This window comes from Aulostomus chinensis, chromosome 9 (genome assembly GCF_037954235.1).
Source record: "Aulostomus chinensis isolate RoL2024-O1b breed Wild chromosome 9, RoL_Achi_v1.0, whole genome shotgun sequence".
In the NCBI taxonomy this organism is placed as follows: domain Eukaryota; kingdom Metazoa; phylum Chordata; class Actinopteri; order Syngnathiformes; family Aulostomidae; genus Aulostomus; species Aulostomus chinensis.
Window position 1 is genome coordinate 6229853 of NC_141328.1, and position 24618 is coordinate 6254470.

General features: G+C 41.8%; 1 protein-coding gene across 4 annotated transcripts in view; it reads left to right on the forward strand.

Annotated features, from left to right (window-relative positions):
- Nucleotides 1-891: 891 nt before the first annotated feature.
- The window catches only part of magixb (MAGI family member, X-linked b), a 40876-nt gene continuing 17149 nt past the window's right edge, over nt 892-24618 (forward strand). For all 4 annotated transcript variants that reach the window (XM_086213376.1, XM_086213378.1, XM_086213379.1 and 1 more), the window contains exons 1-6: nt 892-1199; nt 11891-12180; nt 15085-15201; nt 20469-20588; nt 22588-22761; nt 23936-24131. In XM_086213376.1, the coding sequence (XP_086069502.1) occupies nt 1117-1199; nt 11891-12180; nt 15085-15201; nt 20469-20588; nt 22588-22761; nt 23936-24131 (980 nt within the window). In that variant the 5' untranslated portion in view covers nt 892-1116. The remainder of the gene's footprint in view (nt 1200-11890; nt 12181-15084; nt 15202-20468; nt 20589-22587; nt 22762-23935; nt 24132-24618) is intronic.

A 24618-nucleotide genomic window follows, 5' to 3' on the forward strand; every position in this document is an offset into this window, starting at 1 on the left:
AATATATCAACAGAACTGCATGAATAAAGGAGCAGGACATGCAGCACAATGTCAGCAGTATGTCAGACATCAAAGTGAGGGATTGAAGCCAGAGCCCCGAGATCAAAGTGAGCACTCAGAGTCCAAAGTCAGAAATTAGTCAGAGAGGTTTTTGTTTTTTTACCTCACATAACCCATGTCCCCTAAAACAACAGATACTGCACCAGTCTGTCGTAACTATGCTGCTCTTTCAGCGTATACATAATTGGATATAAAGTTATAAGTCTGGAATTTAGACAAAAAAATAAAACAGCAGATTGTTTTGGTTATCTCACCTTTGTGCTAGTTGTAGGTGATGCTGCAGATGCAGGTAGAGAGCCTGACACTGAGGGGGAGGAGCTTTTAACTCTTCTGTTCCCTCCCCTCCACCCATCAACTTCCCAAGACAACCTTCTTTCTTTTTGCCTTATCAGCGGTTATTCCCCACAAAAGTGCATTTCAGGGGCAGGCAGGGAAACAGCAGCTACACTTTCACCTGGACAGCTCACCAATTTACCTAATCTCCGTGCAAACCCGAGCTCGTTCTAATGGTTATTACCTTCGGCTGTCGCTTTGCCGACTGAGGTACCAGCGTCAAGTAATCAACCTACCGAATTTGCCCAAACAAGTGAGATTTGCAGAGGAGAAAGCGAACATGAAGGTAAGAGATTCGTCACAGTAAAACGAAAAAGTGAATTATTGTGAAAATACACTCCTCACAAGTTAAAGTGCCATGTTAACCACCCCGTTACAGTAGCAGCTGCTACATTTACAAGCGTCTGCCGTCAGATATGTGTGTGCATGTGAATGTATTCTCTCTCTCTCTCTTTCGCTCTCTCTCTCTCGCTTCCCTCTCTCCCCTCTCTTTCTCTCTCCCTCTCCCTCCACAACATCACTACCACAGCTCAGAGCATCACTAGTGTCCAAATATCCCGTCAGCCGCGCACATCCTCCGACTTTCTCTGGGATACGGTGGTTCCATCACCTGCACACTGATTTCCATCACACACACACAAACAAACAGGCTGCTTTTTTTTCCTTGTGAAAGTCACTCGCATTTATTAAGTGTCGGATTATTATTGAAACTAAGTCGTATCAATGTATATAGACGCGTTTAAACGGATCCTCTTTGAAAGGCTCAACTGCTTGAAGAGAATGTGTGTGTGTCAGCGACAAGGCAGGTCAGTATTTTCTCCAAATATGAGAAATCTGAGAATGTGTTGTGTGTAATTCAACTCCCCTCTCCTCCTCCTCCTCCTCCTGTCTGTGTGTGTGTGTGTGTGTGTGTGTGTGTGTGTGTGTGTGTGTGTGTGGCAGGGTGTTACTTAAGCCATCTTTGAGGACACAGTCCAGACAGACCAGTTAATTGGAGATGTAGCATGTGCAGCTGGGGACGGTTAACTTTGGGGTGGTGTTTTGATGAGGTTAATACATCAGAAAATGAGTTTAAGTTTATGCAAATACCCCAAAAGTCAATATGCGTGCATGTAAACTAGTCAGAAAGTGTGTGTGTGTGTGTGTGTGTGTGTGTGTGTGTTTCCAGTCATTTTGACAGGTGGAGTTTACCCTCTCTAATGGTGATCAAATGCACACATAATCACACACATTCTTAATAGAATCTTCATGCCTCTGCACCTTTTGCACTGTTAGACATGACTTGAATAATGCACTCTGGAGTTTTTGTAGCCAGGTGAGTGTGCATGGTTGTGTTTGTTTTGGGTGTGTCCATGCTTGATACAGGGGAGCTTGTGGTGAACCCATGGATAGCAGACAAGAGGATGCTGTTCTTCATTAATTTGTTGGATGAGAAGGAGAAACATGGAGTGCTGTCATGCTGCTCTGGACCTCAGTCTCATCTGCACACACCAAGCATATCTTTTGTTTCCCCACATTCCTCCCTCCTTGATTTTTAGTTCTTATCCTAAGTTTGAAACACCAGTAAACCTTCCATTTTATTCTCCATTTGTCCCTCTTTGATTCTTATTCTTATTCCGAGTTTGAACCATCAGTAAGTGGAAACGCATGTCAACGTACAAACATGACTCCGCACTCAGTGCTAACAAGAGGGGAGGATGAAGTGAGGCGCATTTCTCCTCTGTTGTAGTAATGCATGTCATCTGGGAGCTGTTGATTGTCTAATTATGTACCTCCTGTGTCCTTCGGCTTCATGCATATTCATGCTGCTGTTTTAAGGTGAGGGGAAACAAAGTGTTTGTGTGTGGGCTGTGTGTGTATGCGTGTGCACGGTAGTTTACCCTTGACAGGGCAGGGCTTCACTGGCACATTCTCCCATCTGTGGTCCAAACCTTTGCTCCCAGCCACTGCATTTGGATTCTGCCGTTGTAGCCTGCTCTATTCTTAGTTCTAGTCTCCACAGTTCATGTGGAGTCTGATATGAAATTAAAACAACAAGAGTGCCATACTGGAACCAGCCTGCTTCTTTACATCGAGATTCAATTTGGATCAGATAAGCCGCTGTTAAGTGGTTAGACTCTTACTGAGGTAGCAAATCAATAAGTAATCAATGACACTGTGCAGGAGTTACAATTTACACAGTGCCATATTTGAAATGTCAAGAAGGCAATGAATCCATGTATCCTTGAGTCAGATCTGAGTTGGACAACTGGGATCAATATCAGGTGGTGAGACAGGCAGCAGGAGCAGGCCAGGGTCACCTTCACCCATCCCTACTGAATCAGCAGTATCTCACTTACAGTCACACACTTGAAGCCACACACACCCTCACATATACACCTGGAGGCCTGCTTAGGCTACCAAACTACGACCTTACAAAAATGCTCATTATAGTGAACTGAACCTCCCCTTCATCTCTGAATGAATAATTCATTTTGTTAGGATATCAGCCAGTCTTTTCCAAGGTTACCACACCCTTTTCTCTGTTGATTCTGCTATTTTATTCCATTTTCCTGCAAGGGTTGCGCTGGCTGCATCATCCACATTTAATTTCCCTAATTTCTCTGCCGTTCTGCCACTCGTATCCATTATCATAGTTAAGCAGCTGATCTGGTCTGTTTAATTAAACTGCTCGCTCCTCCTGATGAGAGCTCATCTCTGATCGCAGCGAGGGCTGTAATGCGTGCTTGCCTGATTGAGTTCGAGGACCTGTTGTCACAGTTGTATTCCACACAAGAGCGAGGTGTACACAACACAACGTGCCCTGCTATTGGAACCCCTGCCTCGACCTTGATCCTTAAAGATACAGTTTCTCCAAAGGGAACATCGCTGAGCCTGATATCATGTCAGATGTTTGTGTGTGTGATTGAGTGTCAGTGCAATGCTTGTAATATTTTAATCTTCAATGAAATCACAACCTGGCATGGATTTGATTTATTGTTGGCGTGCCGACATTTACAAATCTTTTCATTCCATGTTTTAGCCTTTCATGTATTGCCTTTGTTTCAAGTGTGTAAGAACGAGAGAGAGAGAGAGAGAGTGAGAGAGAGAGAGAGAGATGTTTCAGTGCGTGTTTATGTTTCAGTGTATGAGGGGAGATATTTTGTGATTTTTTTTTTCAACCCACAAACATTTAATCTTTTATTTTTAAATCTGCCACTGCTGTCTGTGTTTAGCACTTGTGTGCCCTAGATTTGGAAGTGAGTGAGCATCAGGGAGCTTTAGTTCACCCCGTGTTGCTCGCACAGTTCGGTGTAAATGTTGGTTGGGAGAGGTCAGGGCACAGATGCCAGATAAGACGGTGAAGTCAGATCTGGGAGAATACTCTTGTGCATTTGACGTCTGTCTACCAGCCACTCCACCGGTCTGTTAGAATTTAAGTGAATTTAAGGTCACTGGTTATTTAAGATGCTTTACTTGGATGACCTCCAACTTCCCCCATGGGAGGATGCTGTGAGATCAGGAGCAGCGTGTTGCACTACAAGTTGGAGTAAAGAGAGACGTGCGGTGTTGGGATGGCTACAATAGAAGGGTTTGCTCGCCACACCCGTCCTGCACTTTACACTGAACCTGCCTTTCAGCTACAACTCTGACAGTCCCAAGATTTTTGTTATAGGTCATTGCAATTTTTAACACAACTCATGGAAATATTTGATAGTTTTATCCATCTGAAACTGTGTCAATACTACTATTCTGTCAAATCATGTCCATTCATACAATTTATGCCAAATTGGCTGTGAATCACTGAGTGATTGTAGCGTTCATCAACCAGTCCAGTTGTAGTTCATATTCATGTTTGTCCAGACTCACAATATACTGCATGTGTAGCAGAATTTAAGGAAAGTGGATTAAAAACACAACAAAAATCAGTCGTGTGAAAACATTGAATTTAGCCAACAAAGTGACATTATGATGTCATGTTGAAGTTTGACCTTTGACCTGCTGGATGCAGTAACATATAAAAAAAAGTTTTGTCAAAATTATTCGCATGTGAATTCTACATTATGCCACAGACATGTTTTGTGCAGTCACAGTGACCCTTGACCTTTGACCACTAAATTCTAATCAGGTCGTCCTTTAGCCCAAGGGAACATTTGCACCATACTTGAGACATTCCTGAGTTATCGCCTGCATTTGAGGTGACGGCGAGCTCGGCGGTTGACATCCAAATCTTTGCAGTTCATCCTTGACTACAAGTGAACGTTTGTGCCAAATGTAAAGAAATTTCATGATGATGTTTCAGTCAAATTGCATTTAAGCGAATGTGAAATGCAACCTGAGGACATTGCCTGTTACGGAGGCAAAAAAATCAAGACTTGGAAACAAAATGTACAATTAATTTGTATTAGGATGTCAACTAATGGCTATGTTCATTAAAAGTACTGTTTAAGAATTGTAGTAAAAATGTTCTTGGGTTAATTAATTAAAAAAAGTCCCATCCCCAAGATATTAAATGATGTAAATACAACATAGATATGCACTAAAACTATTCATGACTGATATTTAGGCTATTGATGTATCAGTTTGGAGCTTCAGCTCAATTGTTATGCGTGCCAGTCACTCACATGTGTGAGCAGATGCTCTGGATGACTTGCAGTTTTCTTGCTGTCATCTTATTGTCACATCCTTTTCAAGTGTGCGGCGTTCACTCGAAAAAATTAAAAGCACCTTTTTATGACTCGTATCAATCCATAATTTCAAATGATCGATCAATAAATCAGTCAATCCATTTAAGCACGTAGCATGTGGTGAATAAAATATCGACTGCTGATTGTTCTCTTTTACCTCGGAGTGAGCTGTAACAGTCGACTTGGTCAGTAATAATTTTATGTAACCATCGCTCATGCTGACTTCATCTGGCTTATGCAGACTTATAAAGAGCCCCGAGTCATCTCAGTTGTTTATTCACTGCGAGCACTCTCAGAGGGACCCACAAACGGGGCTGTTAGGCATGCAGGTCACATTCAGGCTGACAAAACGCACAGTCGGTCCATCAATATTCTCCAAAATTCCCATTAAGGAAAGAGAGCCATTCACTGCCTTGAACTTTAGGTGAACATGCATCAACTACCAAATACGCTTACATAAATTCATAGAGCATTCTAGCTGAGCTAATTGAACAGGCTAATTTCATTATTGTAGACGTCATTTAGAGCGGAAACAGAATGTGGACACGACAGCGAACCAGGCTCTTCCGAAAGAAAAAAAAAAACAACAAGCTTTTATGAGTAGAAACCCACTGTGCTGCTGGTGTAGTGATGTCAACAACTGGAACGAAACAATCAGAGTAAGAGCGAGATTAGAGTGGCATCTGACAGCAAAAGCTCATTGTGTTAAAAGTTTCCCGGTTTTTGCAGAAGTTGAACAAACTCTGTTGTGGTCAAAGCCGATTATGTCAGTGAGCGATCTACCAGCAGAGAGACGGCTTTGATGGGGATGAGGGCCGGCATTGAGATAAACATCAGGAGCGTTGGGAAAATCACGAGAGCTGACAGGCACTGCTCTCACCAGAAAGCCTCACTCGGGTTATTGATTGGCGTGGGGGGGGGGGGGGGGGCGCGCATTAGAAAGGGTGGGGCTGCTCAAATTTAAGGGAATGTCATGTTTGTGGCTGATTAAATGGTTTCCAATGTTGAGTGTGCACTATGACCCCGCTGTATAAATCTCCCAGGACAGTTGGTGCTGTTTTCTCGTCCTTCCAAGAGCTACTTTTTACAGAGCATTTCGATTATTCCCTCGTCTTAATTGACGTGTTTAGCTTGCACCCTTTTACCTGAAGGTCTTTCGTGACACTCCCCATCTCGGTGTCAATCGCTATTCCCTCGTGCCCTTGATTCGTTGCTTCAAGTTGAATTATTGAGCACCATGGCAAAGCTCATCTGAATCAGTGTTCTCTGGCTGTGTAACTTTAATAAATGAACAGCCTGGAGATTCAACCTGAAATAACGGCTTAGTTAATATGTTCAGTGATAAAGATCTTGAGCTCATGACAATGTGCTGCCAGGGTTTAAATGGTTTTTTCTAGACTAATCAGGGGGAAGAATTTAATAGCATGGGGCTGTAATTTTTACCTCGGCCAAGGAGGTTATGTCCGTTTTGTTCATCCATCTCACTGTTAGGACGGATGGATGGACAGACGGATGGACGGATGGATTTCAGTTACCTTACCAGAAATGTGTTTTGGTCCAGAGAACAATTCATGAAATCTTGAGAGACCTGGATTTTTTTTAAGGATTCTTCTGGGGCTGACACTAACAAGTATCTTTAGAAATGTGGAAAACTGGCATTGCAGTTTCCCAGAGTGCAAAGCGACATGTTGAAATTGCTTTTTCAGTCCATCCACAGTCCAAAACCCCTCCAACTCTCAATTTTCTGACATAAATTTAAGAAAAAGCAGCAATTACAATTCTACAAGTCATGACACAGCAATTGTTTGACAATTTTTTTATGCTTGAAAATTGACTGGCAAGATTCATTATCCAAGTTTGTTTGTTTCACTTATCTTAGATCAATTTTTGTTTTTTTACTGTTGTGAGGCAGAATGGCTGAAGTTTTCAACTGTATCATCTATAAATTGGGACGTGCACAGGCAGGTTGACTTTAAGGAAGAGGAAGTCCAGCGAAAAGATTCGAGCTGATTGTGATTGTAAACTCTGCCAGGGAGGTCATGTGATCACTGGTATTGGTTTTTCTGTGCGTTAGCAGGACAACTCAAAATGTTCATGATGAATTTTGATTAAATTTGGTTGGATAATAAAACTCCGCTTAAGGGAGAAGCTTTTACATTTTGGTATTGATCCTGGACTGGATCTGGACCTCCAGACTTCTTATCCCTAGGTGGATGTGTACACTCTCCATCTGCAGGATACATAAAACTGTATATCCTGGATTCTGAAGACTCTTCTCGTCCATTGGCAGTATTTAGTGATGTGAAGTACCGGTAGTTGAACGAGTACAGTTCAGGCTTCTGGAAATAATCTTGATCGGTTTACAGATCATTTTCACATTAGTTTGTAGCTTGTATCCGTATGAATGAAACAGTTTGGTGATTTAACTTCCCAACTGGTGGTTAAAGACATCTGGTTGGAGAAGTTATCAGCCTCTAACAGCTCTTGTAGCACAAGTAAGTAAAATCTTGCTCATTCAGAACTTTTTTAAAACCAAAGTTACAAACATACAACATACAGATAAAACTTTAAAACAAAATGTTTAGGAGGCTAACTGACTCTCTTTTAGAGAAAAAGTAATTATTATGGTTAATTGGAAACTATTGGAATGATGAATGATCTCAGAGAAATAAAACCAGGAGTATTTATGCCGTTGAGGTCAAAAAGGCATTTTTCAAGCAGACAACAATTGTGGGGCACAGCTGTTGAGACTCATAATAGCCCTCAGCTTATGCTTTATTCTTTCTGAATAGACAAATACGATGAAGAAATAAAACAAATGACCTCCAAGAATAGCTTCCAGAGGATGTGAATTTTGCCACTGACAGATCGCTGTGGTTTGAAATTACACTGGAGGGCCTGAAAGGGCTGCAGACCGTAGGGATGCTGAGAGGAAGTCAGTGAAACAGGATATGTATCGGTCAGCTCTTTCATGACCTAAAGGTTAGAAATCCTAACAGTGCATTCTTTTATGAGGTCAGATATCCTTGAATGTGTTGTATCTTTCTAAAGTCATATTTTCTCTGAGTGAGTGACAGTATCCTCATGCAACTTCTTCTTCTTCTTCTTTTTTCTAAACCATACCAGATTAAAAAAAAAAAAATTCTGCGCATTCAATATCGTATTATTACCACTATCCATTGCGTTACAAAGAGTTACACAACAGGATGAGTTCACAAACAGCATATTTTCCTCGTCTTGATTACAACCCAGCTGTGTGTTCTTAATGGACACTGTAAGATGAGCGTGCAGGGCCAGTTTGTAGCATCAACAGCAGCAGCGGCGGCAGCAGTGCGAGTGTCAGGGTGTGTGTCAGCGGCGGGATGAGTCCAGGCTTCAGCGGACCTGACAGGCTGTGGCTCATTAAGCCCCCCTCAGACGCAGGAGGTCAAGACAACAGCTACCGCTCGGGCGACACACTCTGTCTCCATGCGTATAATGTAGACACACAACACAACTGAGTAGGCTCAAGGAGTGGGGGGGGTGGGGGGGTGGGAGGGGGTTATACCAAGAACCTATGAGCTGTTTATTTTTAGTATTTTAATCATTGCTTTGTTGAGAAGTTTAGAACAATCTTTAGATGAAGAAAAGATCAATGGCTTATAGAATCCTTAATCCGGACTGATGCATATGGGGGAATATGTTGTGATTAGATGGAGCGAGTTGGTGCTTTTGTTTTTATCTCTTCCTCGCTGAATGGATGCTGTATGGTTTTGCTGGATGGCTGGCAAGCTTTGAGGAAGCAGGTCAATGATTCTGCTGCAGAAGGTTTCACAGTGGGGCTGGGAGAGTAAGACTGGGGGCTCCGTGTGCCGAGGATGAAGTGATAAGCATAATTCCAGGTTGAAACATGCCGGCGTAAATAGTTGTTTGATGTTTATTTTAACGTGCTAGAACAACATTGACCGCCCTCGGCTTTGAACCTGAAATGCAGGTTGTGTGTTTTTCGGGGGTTTTCTGTGTTGTGGCAACCAGCTCAACCAAACTCTGACTCATGTCGCCTGAGCTGAAGTCCTGCAAGGTCAAACGAGTGAGTCCTGTGCCAACCTCAGGCTGTGTGGCGCCTCTCGATCTCTATCTGACCTCTGCACTCCCCCTTTTCTCTCCTCTACAGTTACTCTTCGAATGCAAGACAAAATCCATCTGTATTTCTCAGTTAAGCCGCTCATATTTCATTCGTTTTTTTCATCTCTACTTTCTGTCTTCCTCATTTATTTATTTCTGTACATATAAAACCACCAGGGACACAAAGTCTTCAACTGAGCAGTTGGAAAAACGATCTCTGTCAGATCCGACCAGTGCATGGCCGGTCAAGTAGAAAGGATAAGGAGTCTCTTGTCTGTCAGGGGACCAGAGGGCCCAGGGGTTCCCCTACGAAGGCTTATCTTGGTGCTGCACTCAGGGAAGCCCCGGCTGGGTTATCCCCACTTATCCAAGGGTCATCGTAATCACACAGGCACTTAAGAGGATTGGATCATGCTGAAGTGATGTGTAATTGCTAATCTTCTGACCAAAACAGAACTGGAAATCTGTAATGTCCATTTGCAATATTGTATTGGAGGGAGCTCCTATTAACTTGTGTTAAAACACACTTCAGCTGATGGGCGTTTCTCAGTTTAAACACAAAGAAAATATGCAGTTTTATGACACTGTTGTTTCAATTGATAGATATAGCCACAGAATCTCACCAGTCATTTTGTTTAAGTTATGAAATTATCATTTCCTCATCAACTTCTCACCCTCAAATGTGTTGACTTCATGAAGAATGTCTTTCCTCCCTGCATGAAATTGAGAATACTTGAAAGAGTCGTTGCTGTATAGTCGTTATTGCTTTGGTTTGTTTTTAGCTCTCATCAAAGTTTTTGTCCGTTTTTTTACAAGTGGATAAAAAAAGACGCGGATTATTCTGGATGATGAATTTAAGAATTTGTTGTAAGATATTCAGTGTAGTTTGTTGCAGGTCAGCGTTTTCTTAATTCACGCTTTACCAAGAAATTATGCACACACAAGAAAAGGGTAAAAAAAAAAAATTCCTTGTGAATTCACTCCGTCAGTGGATTAGCAACTGATAGATGAAAACCCCTGGGTGAAGTTGGGCTTTAAAGTTTTATTCGTGTTATTTTAGGTACGTTTCTTCACAATATGTTGTGTCACTGTGTTTAGATTCAGAAAGATGCCGAACACTCAGGATCTAGAAGCAGGTGATTGACGGTGTATTGACCTACAGTGACAACATTTTAGCCTTTTTACGAGTCTTATAACCGTCATACAAAGAGAAACACCTGCAGCTGACCACCAGAGACACACCTGGAAGACTCAAGACAATTTAGGCTGGTGTAGGCATATTGATGTGAGATGAATATTTTAGAAATATAGAGATTTTATAATAGAGATTTTGTAAATTAAAATGTGTCACATGAATAATCGCGCACCTCAGGAATATAAGTCATACACAATAAAAAGCCATTTACAGGACATGAATCAATGCATGACAAAACAACTTAGTGAGCGCGTTGAATGATGTTCTACAGCTGAATTAGCTTGGTGGCTAAATGAGGCATGATTGCATTAACAGGCCACCAAATGAAAGCGATAACTTGAAAATCTGTAACAGCTTTTGTCATGTTTTTTGACAGTTAAACGGGGTTTTGCATTCTTTATTACATGGTAAGATCTGTTCAGCAGTGGCTAGCTTACTTTGTTCGTAAACCTTGTAGAAAAAAAAGTGTAAAAACGTCCAGTTGTAGTGGTTAGGGGGGTCATGTCATGTTCCATATTTTAACTGTTGTTTATTAGGTAAAACAAACAAGATAACAGTTCAGTTACACATGTTGGTGTTTTCAATCTTCATGCTAAGCTAAGCTAAGCAGCTCCTGCCTTCAGCTTCTTATTAAACAAATATGAGAGGACTAATAACCGTATTCCCCCACTATTCCTTTAATAACAAGTGTCTTGTGCGTACACGTGTCCGTCTTTTTGCCAAGGTGGTGTTCTGCCTCTCTGTTGTCCCTTGTGTCAAGGTGACAGTGCTGCTCTGATAATGTCAGAGGAATATTGTCCGCTCTCTACGGACATCGCAGCTGTCACGTCACTGTCGACTCAAAGAACTCCTCAACATGTCGGCTACATCCTCAGCCTCAACACACGCAGCTGCTCTCCAGAAGTGTCACAGATAATACTTTGTTACAACTTTACTTTAAGACCTTAAAGTCTTTAAGTCTATTTTTCTGTGAGAGCATTTTGCATCTCTGTTGCTAAAAGTACCACACACTGTGACAACAGGTTCTTATTTTGCCTGTGAAAATGTGAGCGCGTTCAATGACCCGTACCTTGATTCAAAGCAAACTGGATTTTCCCATGTGACTGAAGATGTGCTGGAATGTGCACTATGTTGCTTGTTTACATGAAAACATAACGTCAACCTGTAGCAGGCAGAGTGACCGTGAGGGAAAGAGTCTCTGCGTCTGTTGGCTGAACAGTCACACTGTGTGCTGTAGTATGTTTGTGTTAAAACAAAGACCCTTTCCATGTGGTTATTCCTGATTTTCAGGCTGCCATGAGAAAAAATGTTCAAAGCTGTGAAGCTGGAATAATTTACACTCTTATGGGAAATACAAGTTCTAACCAGAAACCCTGAGCTGACAAAGGGTACATAAGAAAACAACCTTCTGCGTGAAATCGCAGGATCTCTCTATAGCTTTTAATATAATTTACACTCTTTTTTTTTTTCTTTTTAACAGTCTCACACCTTTTGCTCACCCTCCAATCCCTGTTTGCCTTTATCTCTCCAGCTCCTTTGCCATGTCTAAGACGGCGGTGAAGAAGCAGCACTGGCGCTCCAAGGTGCAGGACAGCTTTGTCCCTCTGTTAGGCTCATCGGCAGAGCCGGGGATCGCCGTCGGTGGAGGAGCAGATTATTGGGAGTGTCCTTTTGTCACAGCGGCTCCGGGCGGTGGACTCACAGTGGGTGATATCATCCTAGAGATTGGAGGAACACCTGTATTAGGGATGACGTTAGGAGATGTCCGAGGTGTCCTCAACTCCTGCCCTCATCCTATCCGCATCAAAACTGTGTCACCGGGTATGACTCAGCATGCTAACACACTCCTAGGTCGATTACTCTGCAACTGAAAAGTGTGAACACAAATACTACAAAGGCCTCCCCTTGTGCTAATGCCATTTATATATTACACATAATGATGCATTCAATCCTTAAATCTCACTCCCATTCCAGACAGTTCCACTTGTTTATTTTGCACTCCATTGCACTCGCTTCATCAGACTACACCCAAACAATCTGTCACACTGGCATCCAATCTGTCATCCATAATAACTTTACCCAATAACCCTCCTCTGACTTCTGCAAAGCAAATCTGCAGGCTGTAGCATTCCGATGTTGATTTGAACTCATCAATTAGTCTGGATATGTCAAGGCGATCAGTCAATATGTGGGTACGAGGTCAGAATTGCTCACGACACATGACAAGATAGGGGCGACAGAGTTGTCTGTCAATCACGGGGGACCTTGATGTTTAGAACACGGGGCCGGGATAACGGATGTCTTTCTTGGCTCTCAACAGAGTGATATGTCACTGGGGTGTCACCTGACTGTGGCTCCCGATGGCCTTGCTTACTTGATTGATAGCTGATTTGGCCACAGGGGTGTAAAAAGGGACCTTTGCTCCCGGTCCCTCTGCCACTGGTGAATCCATTATCATTTCTGAAGTCTGCCTGGGCCTCTCTGGGAAGCGTGACTGTGTTTAGTGTGGACAGTGATGGATGAGCTGCTGCACCAGGTTGCTCTACCACACCTCGTACTACTCCTACTACTACAAGTCCCAATGCTCCAGCCGTCAGAAACAAAGCGACCCTCCACAGAGGAAAGCAGCCGTTTAGAGGTTTTAACGCCAATATTGGTGCCGTCTGCAGAAAAAAACTCAGTGCTTTTTACCTCAGCCAAGGGAGTAATGTTATTTGGCTTGTCTGTTCGCAGGATTACACAAAGACTAGGAGGCTTATTTTCAGCAAACGTAGTGGAGGGGTGGAAGAGAGGGCTAACAAAGATCCTATTACATTTTGGGGTAGATCCATTTAACATAGCGTTTAATTTATGGCATCAATATTTCTTATGTTTGGGTGAATACGCTCACTGCAGAGGTATGTACTCTCAGAGGACCCTCTGGTAATGTAGGTACAAGTACGAGTAAAAGCAAAATCTTGAAATATAGATCCCAACTGGGGTTGGATTCTGTTCATATTTGAAATTATTTGTACCAACACCACTACCTGTAATACAATACTGATCATCCAACAACATTTTGTTTGGTAATTTAGTTTAACTTGAATAATAAAAATGTAAATTAGTTCATAAGAAGTAAGTCTAAACAAGGAAATCGAAACAAATGAAGTCTCATTTTCAGATGTTGTGTTTCCCTCGGGTTGGATGTGTTGCTGTTGAGAATATTGCCTGTGTCAAGTTTTGAAAAGTGTAGCCTCATTTTAGTGCACTTTCATCTCACCAGCATCCTGACTGTTGGGCGGGAACAGACTGCAGGAGTGATGTCACGTGGACTGTCTGTCTATAATGCATACTGTACCCATCCCATGTACCTAAATTTTGCACTGATTGATTTAACATGACTCACTAATTGGTTGTAACGAGGTGATTCGGACCGTGCCTTAATTACAGCATCCCGTCTGATGATTCTTATCCAAAGATTTCAACTTGATTTTTTTTGTCCTTTGATGATAAAACATAACCCACATACTAATGCATTGTGTCACATGATCAAAATATTTGCATGTTTGCAGACTTCCGCTCATTTCAGCATCTCATTTCCACTCAGCGTGCACATTTAAAAACTTCCTGATGACACTATTAACTGTTGGGATAAGATAAATACACCTCTATCGTAGCACTTGAATAATTACAAAACAAAGCATGACCTCTGTCTCATCCTCCTGCAATAACTTATTCAAAATATGCACAAACTGTTGTATGAATTTGAATGGACATTGAGAACACCTGGCTGCAACGTAAACAATTTACCAGATACAATTATGTGCTTAAGTGGATTCTCTGGCAGTGTACCAATACCTCGTGGCTCTACCTCGTATTATTTTTAACCTTGACATCTGACTGCCTCACTTTAACGGTAACTCATCTGTGATATGCTCTCACAATGTTCAAGGGAATTCACATATATTCCAAAAGGGAGTGACTGTGTCCAGGACTTAATTTTTCTCTTCACTAGATAAGAAAATAGCAGCTGTTCTAACATAAAGAACAAAATGAATTCTCCCAAAAGGCAGCAGACAAGATTCATTCACCTTTACAGGCACCAGCCATATGCGGCCGGTCATTTGTACGTGCAGATGACTGCCTCCTTTAATAAACTTATACCACTGTGACATTTTTAATTGAACCGCAAATTCAGTCAGCTACTGGGCAGAACTGCTCCAACAGACGGTGGGAGTATGGGGGTGTAGATGGAAGCACTGGTCGTCTGTCAGAGTGACAGCCTGGAGATGCGCTCAGCCCATCAATAACGGCGAGTGACCTGTCGTCACATACTGTAAAGCACTTGAGATGATACCAGCAGATCAGAGATGGGAAACTGAGCCCAGGTGATCAGCTCTGGTGTGTCTGCAGCAATTAACTCCAGGAGATGTTTTATATGCATGAGGGAGTCAGAAAAACACATTACTGTAGATACTCAGGATCTATGTGAGGTGACAGAGCGAGATCAGAATGTGTGAATATTAAAGTGCAGGATGTTAAGTGAGAGCTTTAAATCAAGCCCAGCAGCTGTAAAGATTTATGGTTTGAATAAATTTCCGTCTCATTGGCTTCCAGTTTTGATGGGATCTAAAGAGGGAACCTCAGAGTAAATAAACATCATCAGACTCTTTATGCTCCCTGAACTGATGCCTCTTTGTGCTCCCTCCTCTTCATGCCTTACTTGTTTCTCTGCCTTTCCCTCAGGCTCCACATTGTGCAAGGATCTCAGGTTGTATCTGAGTAAGTGCTTCACACCTGGCTCGGTAGACAGCCAACTACAGCAGGTCATCCGAGAGAACCTCTACCTCCGCGCTGTACCTTGTGAGTCCACCTTTTTGATTTCATTGTCTTGAATATACTCTATCTGTGTCACACCTTTTGAGTCTCCTGCACAGACATTTTTCCTCTTGCTCTTAGATAAACCATTTAACACATAATTCTCAGAATATTTTCCTGGCATAATTCTCTTAATATCATATAATCATGAACCAAATCAATTTTCCAATCAACTATTAAATGAATGGTTGCCTCTTATGAGTACCGTGCTAACTGTTTTCCACACTTCCTTGTGTCAATATATGCAGCCAGCACAAAGTGATGACAAAATATAATACTTCAAATCAAGTTAGACAGAAAACACCTCATGTGCAATCAGTTTGGACATTTCCATAGCAACAGCCTTTATTTTCCCAACACTGGGTTTATTCTCAGTGGCTGTCTACCCGTTTCAATCCTCACCCTTTGCTCCAGGCTGTTACTTTGTTTGGGTGGTGGGAAGATGGCGGTGAAGCTGATGTTAGTTGTGTTTGACGGGCTATTTGTACAATTTTTTTGTATAATCGCACACATACATGAGCAGTTTTGTTGTGACGCTTATAAATAAAATCACGTACAGTGGCAGCCAAAGGCAGCTAGTTGCAGTACATCTGTTGCTATCTTAATCCTCTATAATATGACGTCACTGGAAACAGCCAGAGGATATAGCAGACGAGGAGGGCTTTCTGGACAGATCTGTGTTTTCAATTTGTATTTTTTCATTGGCATGTGCTGTGCCTGTTTTGTCTCCTCTTGTGCACAACGAACAAGACAGACCACCTAGAGTGTCTGTAGTCTTAACTTTGCTGTTGCAGTGTTCGGAGTATCTGATAATCTCTCCTTTAGTACAGGAAGTAGGTCATGTGGGACAGTCGGCCACCGTGCTACGCTACACACTGGTTGACAGAACCAGGCAAAGCTGCAAGACAGACAATACTCTTCTCTCAGTCATTTCTGCATGATTGTTATTCTATCCATAGGCGTTCTCATTACTTTCAGGCAAGCAGCTGTTCAGAGCGCACAAACATTTCAACATATAGCCATTCTGTAATCCCATCAATCAGCAATTTTATCTGTGGTAAGAGACGTTTTTTTGTCGTCGTCTGAACGACACGTTTTATCAATACTGGCAAGATATTGAATTACATTAGACAAAGCAGCCATAGCAGTCCGCTGTCCTCTGTCCTCTGATGTAAAACTTTGAAAACTACTTCCCATCTCTGTGTTTTAGTGACAACAAGGCAGGCTCAGCCCCTGAGAGTGTAATCCTCTGATCTGTCCTCTGAGATGACACAGTAAGATGCTGTTGTTCTCATGCTGATACCAACATTCGCATGCTCTCCTGATCCCAAGACGCCTTGGACAACTTCTCATTTTAGAGCGTTTGGAGATAGATTTAAGGGAGTAGAATTGTTTCCATTTTTTTGTGTTCATTTTTCCTCGAGGAGATTGCTGTGCTCAATGTAACAGGAGCAGGAGATTTCATCACTGGCTCATTGTGGCCCCCTTCAGGATATGTATGTTCCCTCTGTTTCAGGTGTAGTCTGTTTTATTAGAACGTAAATCTTACTTAAGGAGGAATTGGCCTCAAGTAACATAGTTCACGTTTTTAAAATGCTTTTGACAGTAAGGAAGCCAAGGAAGCATGTAGAGACTTCAGGGTGCATTATGTTGTCATTTAGATGGTATTTCTTCTTCCATGGCTCAGTACCTCTGTGCTATTTAGAGAGAATCTGACGATGTGCTCTGATGTTGAAGCTGCCACTGATGCGAGAAACATTACAAAGGCTCAGTCAGGAGGGCAGTGCATAAAAATGGAAATGAATGACAGTATTAAGTGAGCGCAGCCTACAGTATCAATAATCTAGATGGGGAATTAAATTAAAAGCAAATTTTATCAGTGCCAAAGTGGAGGAGGGGCCGGCTGCAGTGTAAAGGCTCTGTCTGCTCATCACAATGCAGACTGGATGTGTTCTGTTTTGCGTTCGCAGGAAAATGACCTCAAACATGAGAATAATGTGCTATCACAGAGTCTCGACTGTTCTACATTAAGCTGTCAGTTTTATGAGTAGATGAAAAATGCCCTTTTTTTGTCCTTCATCTGTACCATTTTCCTTTATCTATAAGGTTAACAGACCTCACATTACCCTCCTGAACTGCTTTCCCATCCATATTTGCAGTTGTACATGTGCCCTTGGATGAGCCAATGTCATTATTTCAATACCGTCTGAGTCTCTGTCTCCCCCACAAAAGACTTTTCTAATTGTCTTCAGGGAGAGTCAGAGATAAGAAGCATCATCATTTAGTTATTCTAATATGATTGCAGACCATCTGTGGCCTTTTCAGCCGCGGCGTTCATCGTTAGCTATTTTTGTGCAATGATCATGACAGACAGCTTTCTGTGGGTGTTGATACAGAGTTTTGTGTAATTACCTCTTCAATCGCTTTCTCAACCCTGTCCCAGGGGATCATTTCGCGGCACCTTCAGGGACAGTCGGGGGTAGAGGAAGATGTCAATAATCCCTCCTGCCTCCCTGCTGACATGTCATATATATCTCCAAGGAGGCTGCGTAGATAATGAATCCCCGGCTCGCACCATACAAGATGGAGAGATTGTGTGTGTCCTGAGGGGAGGAGGAGAATTACATGTCAGATGCCATCAGGACATTAGCTATCAGATCTTTAATTAAACATAGAGCCCTTTAACATTTTTTTTTTAATTTTTTTATTAGCTTGATGCAAACATAAATTTGGTGCACAATACCAGTTAATTATGCACTTTTTCAAGCCCAGACAACCTTGGTGCAGGTTGGTGTGGCACAATCTGGAGGAGAGGCTGTTCATAATGAATGCATTATAATTAGCTACAGTACCAGCAGGTGGATCGGTGGAGTGTTGATAAGCAATAAGCCTGGATGGGGGGGGGTAGTCAAGTGCATCAGAGAGGAAAAACTCATGGAAGGAAAGATGCATTTGAATGGTTTCTTATATTTTTATTTGACAAATCATGAACCAATTATCAAAAGTATCGTTCACATCTGTTCTTAAATCATTACTTTAAATCAGGAGTGAATCAATCTACTCTTTCAGTCCCAGTCCCAGTCGAGTACCAGGGCTTTGAGATTTGGCCAATATTGGGTACTGATACCACACAGCTCTTACATGACAATGGATGACGGAGAACGGATCGCTGTTCTTTGTGTAAATCAACGCACTTACCGTATATCACTCTCCTATGCAAAATGAATTGTAACAAATACATGGATATATGCGTATAATATGGCGATGTCACTATAATGAGTCGATAATTGATAAGAATATTAATGGTCTAATATTTTCTGTTGATTCAGCTGGCACCTTGCATAGCAACCTCCATCAGAATGGGAGTGTGTGTGTGGCTGAGAGTGTGAACGTAGAAGAGGCAACACTGTAAGGCATTTGAAGTTCCAATAAAGTACAGAGGTTACTATGTAAAATAAGTTATTAGCCACATAAATGTGCTTAATTTTTATTTCCTATTTGATACAGTTGAAATATAAAACTGGATCGTGCGGTCACCCAAGGCCAAATGACATCATCAGTTCCGGCTTGTATTGATTGTTCCTTAACCTAAGATCTATGGTCAAGCCTCATTAGTATCTATACACAACTTTCCAATTCATCCTGCCAACATTAAGACTGTTATGTCATTACTTCCTTTGTGGAGGCAACAATTCAACCGCATCAAATGAGAGTGAGCATAAACACAAACAAGCACACACAAATGTGATGAATCAAGTATTCACGAGTGCTATTTAGCAACTGGATTGAATCAAACACAAAAACAAAAAATGTGCATGTCGACATAAACAAAAGAATATATTTAGCCAGTTGTCACTGCACTTTGCCTTGGACGAATGGCCAATATCAGTATTTGGATCAGTGAATCCTTAATATAAGCGTTTATAGTTTGATGATGTCATTGCCATGAAAACTTATGACAAAAGTTTTTTGCTCAGCTTTTACTTTCAAGCTTAAGAAGGAGTCAAAATAGCTGTAAATGAACTTGTAGATAAGTATCCAGTTACAGTCCGGTGATCGTCTTTTGTGCTTGGTGCTGCAGACGGAAGAGGTCAGGCTGTTGAAGATTCTCTCTGATATTTGTGTGTGATCAGTCGTCTGTGGCTGCGCGTCTCTGTATGTGTGAGGTAGCAGTTCACTGCGACTTCTTTTTTCCTTGGTCCTTGCAGTCCTGCATGTGTTTCTCCCGGGACGTCAATGCATTAATCAGTTTTATAGGGTAGCTGGATGTGACTCCCTCCTGCCGGCCCAGAACTGACATCACATGAGGTCCTCCAGGAGAAGGACAGAGATTTGTCCTTAGTTCAGGCTTGGTGTGGTTGTGTCTTGGGAGAAGAATTACTCATCTCAAGGTTAGAACGGGTGGTTTGTAGTTCAATTTGCAAATTGAAATTATAGCGCTAGATTTGACCTGATGAGAAAAATGCAAGGCGATGTATTGCGTGCATGTCTGGACATGTGATAACTTGTTCAAACACTGCAAATATTGAGTGTTACCTCAGTGGTGTTTTGATGATGGAGGGAGTTTTTCCTGCTGGTGATTTGGACTCGATGCTCTCTTCCAGGCCAAGGTCAACGAGAAACAATTATGATGACAGACCATTGATCATCTGAGTGCTCCATCTTTGCAATACTGATAGAAAGACTTTCACAGAGCCTCATTAATGTTTAATTCGGTTGGTATTGATCTGGCCATAACAAAGAGGCCTTGGTAAAGGCTTTCCTTTATCTTGGTGCTTTTTAAGACTGGATTCTGGTTTGTTAGTGGATTCACTGTACTGGGGACACATTTCACAACAACTGTAAAAACCATAAATATTCCAATTAAATTGGATTAGTACCTCTAAGATGACTTATAGCAAGAAATACAAGTGATATCAAGTCATTGTTGTTGTTATTGACATGCAGGGATGGCCTATGCAGGTACCTCAGGAACTGCGTCTCCTCAAATCATCTGCTGCATGTAGTGCCATCTTGTTTTGTCTGCCTCTGCTCAAATTGCCAAACAAATGTAGTGTGTCATCTATTTATAGCTTGCTGAATTGCTATTTTGTTTAAACAATGAATTAAATGACAAAACTAATGATGATTGATGACACCTGGGGAGAAGAAAAGGCCCTGATTAATGGACGTGTCATCTACGAGCTAACAGCATTTCCAGCCTCACGGCTCTGATGTATGACACTATATTATCTGGTGTCTTCCTTTGCCAGGTACGACCAGACAGCCCAGAGCCGCGGAAATCTCAGGGGTAGATTACAACTTTGTCTCCATTGAGGAGTTCTTCTCGTTGGAAGAGTCGGGAGCGCTGCTTGAGAGTGGAAAGTTCAAAGGTAAAGTTGGACTTGCGCTCAAAATGTTCTGTAGGGGAGACCAGGTAAGTTGACGCATGGCTAATATTTTCACCATCAGAGGGCGCAACTTAAAAGTGGAGTTGTAGTTTTGTGTGCATCTATTTGGTCCTATGTCATATCCTGTCTAGGAAACGCAAAGCCCACTTTTAACTGAGGTGAGCACTAATTGACCATTTTTCATATTCCAAAGTTAAGAATTAACTTGCGTTTTTTTTTTTGTAATAGTCTTCTAGTTAGAATCTAGTAGTTGGTAGAGGGGAGACTAAATTCTCATGCTTTCAGCTAACTTTGTGATACAGCTTTATTTAAAAAAACGTGGCACTTAGGGGCAAGTTGTCTCCATTACTTTTTGGGTAATTTGTCAGATGCGGCACTCTCTATTTAAATTTGGGGATTACATGAATATCATTTAAATGAATTAGTAGTTTAACCTGAATACACTTAGATGCTAATATCTTGCAAGGATAGTTTATTTACCTCTAGCAAATGTATTTTATCATCAGATTGAATAATGTTTAAGCACAGTGAGAGAATAGATTTTGGTATAGTCACTGTATTTTTCTGCATATTTTAGCTTATGTGAGTTATGTTGTTGTCCTGTAACAAATTAAATGTTGGTTGAGTAAGTAAACACATGGAAGACAGAGCCACACGGTTATTTTACTGAAAACAGAGAGAGAAACAGTTGGCCTGGTTTTGTTGAAAGGTACTTTAAGAAAGTGTCTTCTGGTTGCCTGGAAACCTCAATGTGACACCTGTAAGTTACTAAATATGGCCAAAATATGATCCTGTATACAACCTTCCCACAATCATGTCATTTATATTTTCTGCTTACACTGTTAGAACATCAGGTTTGTTTAACAAGATATGACAGGAGCTGTAGAGGCGCTGGTCAGCAGGTTTTGTAGTCTTTGGACAGAACCAGGCCAACTCTTTACCCTGCTTGCAGTTTTAATGCTACGCTAACTACCAAAGCGATTATTAGTCACAAATTCTAATGCTATCAAAGAAAATGCCTTAATCTAACATATAAAGAACATTTTCAGTTGTTCCAGACAATATTCCTGTCAGATTCACTGAGACAAAGCCGTTTTACCTGCAACACTGAGAAGCTCAGTCAACACTTCAAGATGATTCAAGATGTTTCTAGAGCACGTTACCCCTAAAAATAACTAGACCATTGCATGTAATATTCCTAGAGTGTTTTCAGCAGAGTAGCCGTCAGCATACAGGCTGATTTTGTTTTATCATCAGTTCCCCCCAAATGTCTTTTGTATAAACTCCACATGTTCCAACCCGATTTCACATTTGAGTCCTGTGTTTCTGTGTTGATGTGAATAATCCGTTTCATAGCTACTAATAAGAAGACGTACATTTTTCTCTGTGCATACATACTTCATGAAGCATGGCTTGACTTTTCTGTATCCCTCCACCTCTGGCACAGGTCAGAATGCTGCTGCTGATTAAAAAGCCTCCATACATTAGCATCCATAATTTATAAGAGTTTAATGGAAGCAATAAATGTCATCTTCACCTGCCTTACGTGTGACATTGACAGACACATGGCTACATCGAAGCAATCAGGAGAATCTTGTCGACAGTAGCCTGCAGACACACTCAGCGGTAAATGGCAGCGGCTTGTTGTGGAGATCAGTAATTGAATGTTTCCCCCTTAAAACATTTAGATCTCCTCGCTCTAATGAGCCACATGCACAGATGAAGGTAATTTCATTTCTTCTTTAGCAGCTGGAACTGAGAATATAATGCATATGCATACATAGAGACATATGCATGTACAGTTTAGTGCATAATAACCTGGATATCTGAATGTACCTACAAAAACCTCCACTGTACAATATCAGTATTGGCATTTTTTTTGTTGACTTAATACACATTTCTAATTTTAAATATATTGCTGAATACCTTTTGTTGCATTTCACTCTCAAGATCTTTGTCCTCTTCTCTCTCTCTCCCTCAGGAAATTACTACGGCACACCTCGGCCTGTTCATATCAGCTCAGAGAGCCCCCCCATCACCTACCAGGAGCACCGCAACTTGCTCAGAAACTTTCGCACACGCAGCAAATCGCTAAGCAACCTGGAGAAGGCTGCAGTGGAAGCCGAGATCAGCGAGGACGACTCAGGCCTCTCAGGCGAGTACTTAACATGTCATACATGTAAATCTGAAGCTAAATCACAAGTATCTTGTTAAATGGAATGAATGCAATCATTTCTCTTAACTGGATTGTTACTCGGATCATTTTTGGAGTTTGTTGTCTGATACAGCTGTAGGAAATGTATCAATTTCTCCCTGCACAGTCTACTGCATGATTCTTCTATCTATAGCTTCAGACTGTGATACCCAAATGAATCAATCATTAGCACGATTAGTATGCTTGAAACTCTCGGAGGGGCTGTGGCCTCATCGATTGCTGGATCACTTCCAAAGGAAGGTCGGGCTGCCTTTAGGCCAAGTAGCCAAGGAGGTAACCAGATGAGTCTTCCTGCACACAGGGAGGTGAGGTGACAAACATCAAAAGTCGTGTGTCAAGGAAGCGGAAAGTGTTTGAATTATATCATTTGTGTTGTCAGCACTTGGTTTGTATAGATTTTTGGAGCTGTGTGATGCAAGAGGTCATTCTTTTCTATATGTTAAACAGTAACCTGAAAAAGACCAATTAACAATTTAAACTATGCAGGTAACCTCATGCAACTGGTGGTTGTAAGAGCTTAAAACACAAGAGATGAGTAGATGTTTGGGAACTTAGTGTGATATTTGTTGTTTGTGAAGGGGGAAGGAAAGGAGGATAAGTGTTGGGATGGGTGGTACAACAGATGCAAGAGGTGAGAAACACAGGCAGAGGTCCAGATTGTTGGAGACGTGCTCCAAACAGGCAGGTAGGGGAGCTGGGACTGAGGAAGTGACTGCTGCATTCAGGCAGGTTGGACTTCCAGAGAGTCATCCAGCCCTCTGACTTCTGCTGAGTCATGAAATGATACTGTGTGGGTGGGTGGGGTCGATGTGCAGCAGGACTAAGCCCCATGTTATGTCCAACGTCTCCCAGATCCACGCTGGAGCTCACAGCTGAAGGACAGCAACAAGGACAAAGAAAGAAAAAGCATGTTTTCCTCTGCAGGCTGTGGGCATGCATGGTCACACACTCTGCCTGCTCCAAGGGAGGACAAAGCCGACTGAGATGCTGACCTCAGGTCTTTTTGCCTGAGAACCTTCAACGGCACCAGATTGTCTTTTACTGCAAATTAGCAGAACTGCAGCAGCTGTTAAATAATATATCACCTTTATCATTTTTAACACTTTCTTTACAGGAGGCTCTGCAGGTGTCAGCAGCAGCATCCATCCAAGCTACCGCTCCCCCAGCCGGCTCCAGGCGCCCAACGGCAGGGATGGTCATGCCGTAGAGAATGGGGTAATCGGCAGCAGAGGTGGTGCCAGCGTGAGAGGGGTGATGCCTGATCACTGGGAGCAGGCCTTCAGTGACCCGGGAGAGAGTCACTACATAGAGTGAGTGTCTGTCTTGTCTTTACACTGACTGTCTTAATGGGAATGCACATATTTCTTGTCGTTGATACCATGGTGATACCATTGTGTTACTTTGTGCAGTTGTGTTATTTCAAAGTCAGTTTCCCCTCTGACTTGTGTTTTCACTCAGCTTTTACTGAGCCTGAACTTCAACCAGACAAAGGAAACTAGAACCGGCTCATAATCTTGTGTAAATAGCAACTTCTTTTATTTCATGGATTATACGAATAAGATATAATGAGATAATTAACAGAGGCACCCCCCCCACACACACACACACACACAAATTCTCTATTCAAACAAAAATACAATTACATTAGTAAAAGTACACATTGTACTCAAGATATATAAATAAACTGGCTTTTTTTGTATAAACTGAACTAACTAACTGAACATCCCACCATGCAGAGAAATGATTCTATTTTCCCAAACTGTCTTAATATGCAGGAGCTACAAAATGATGCAAATT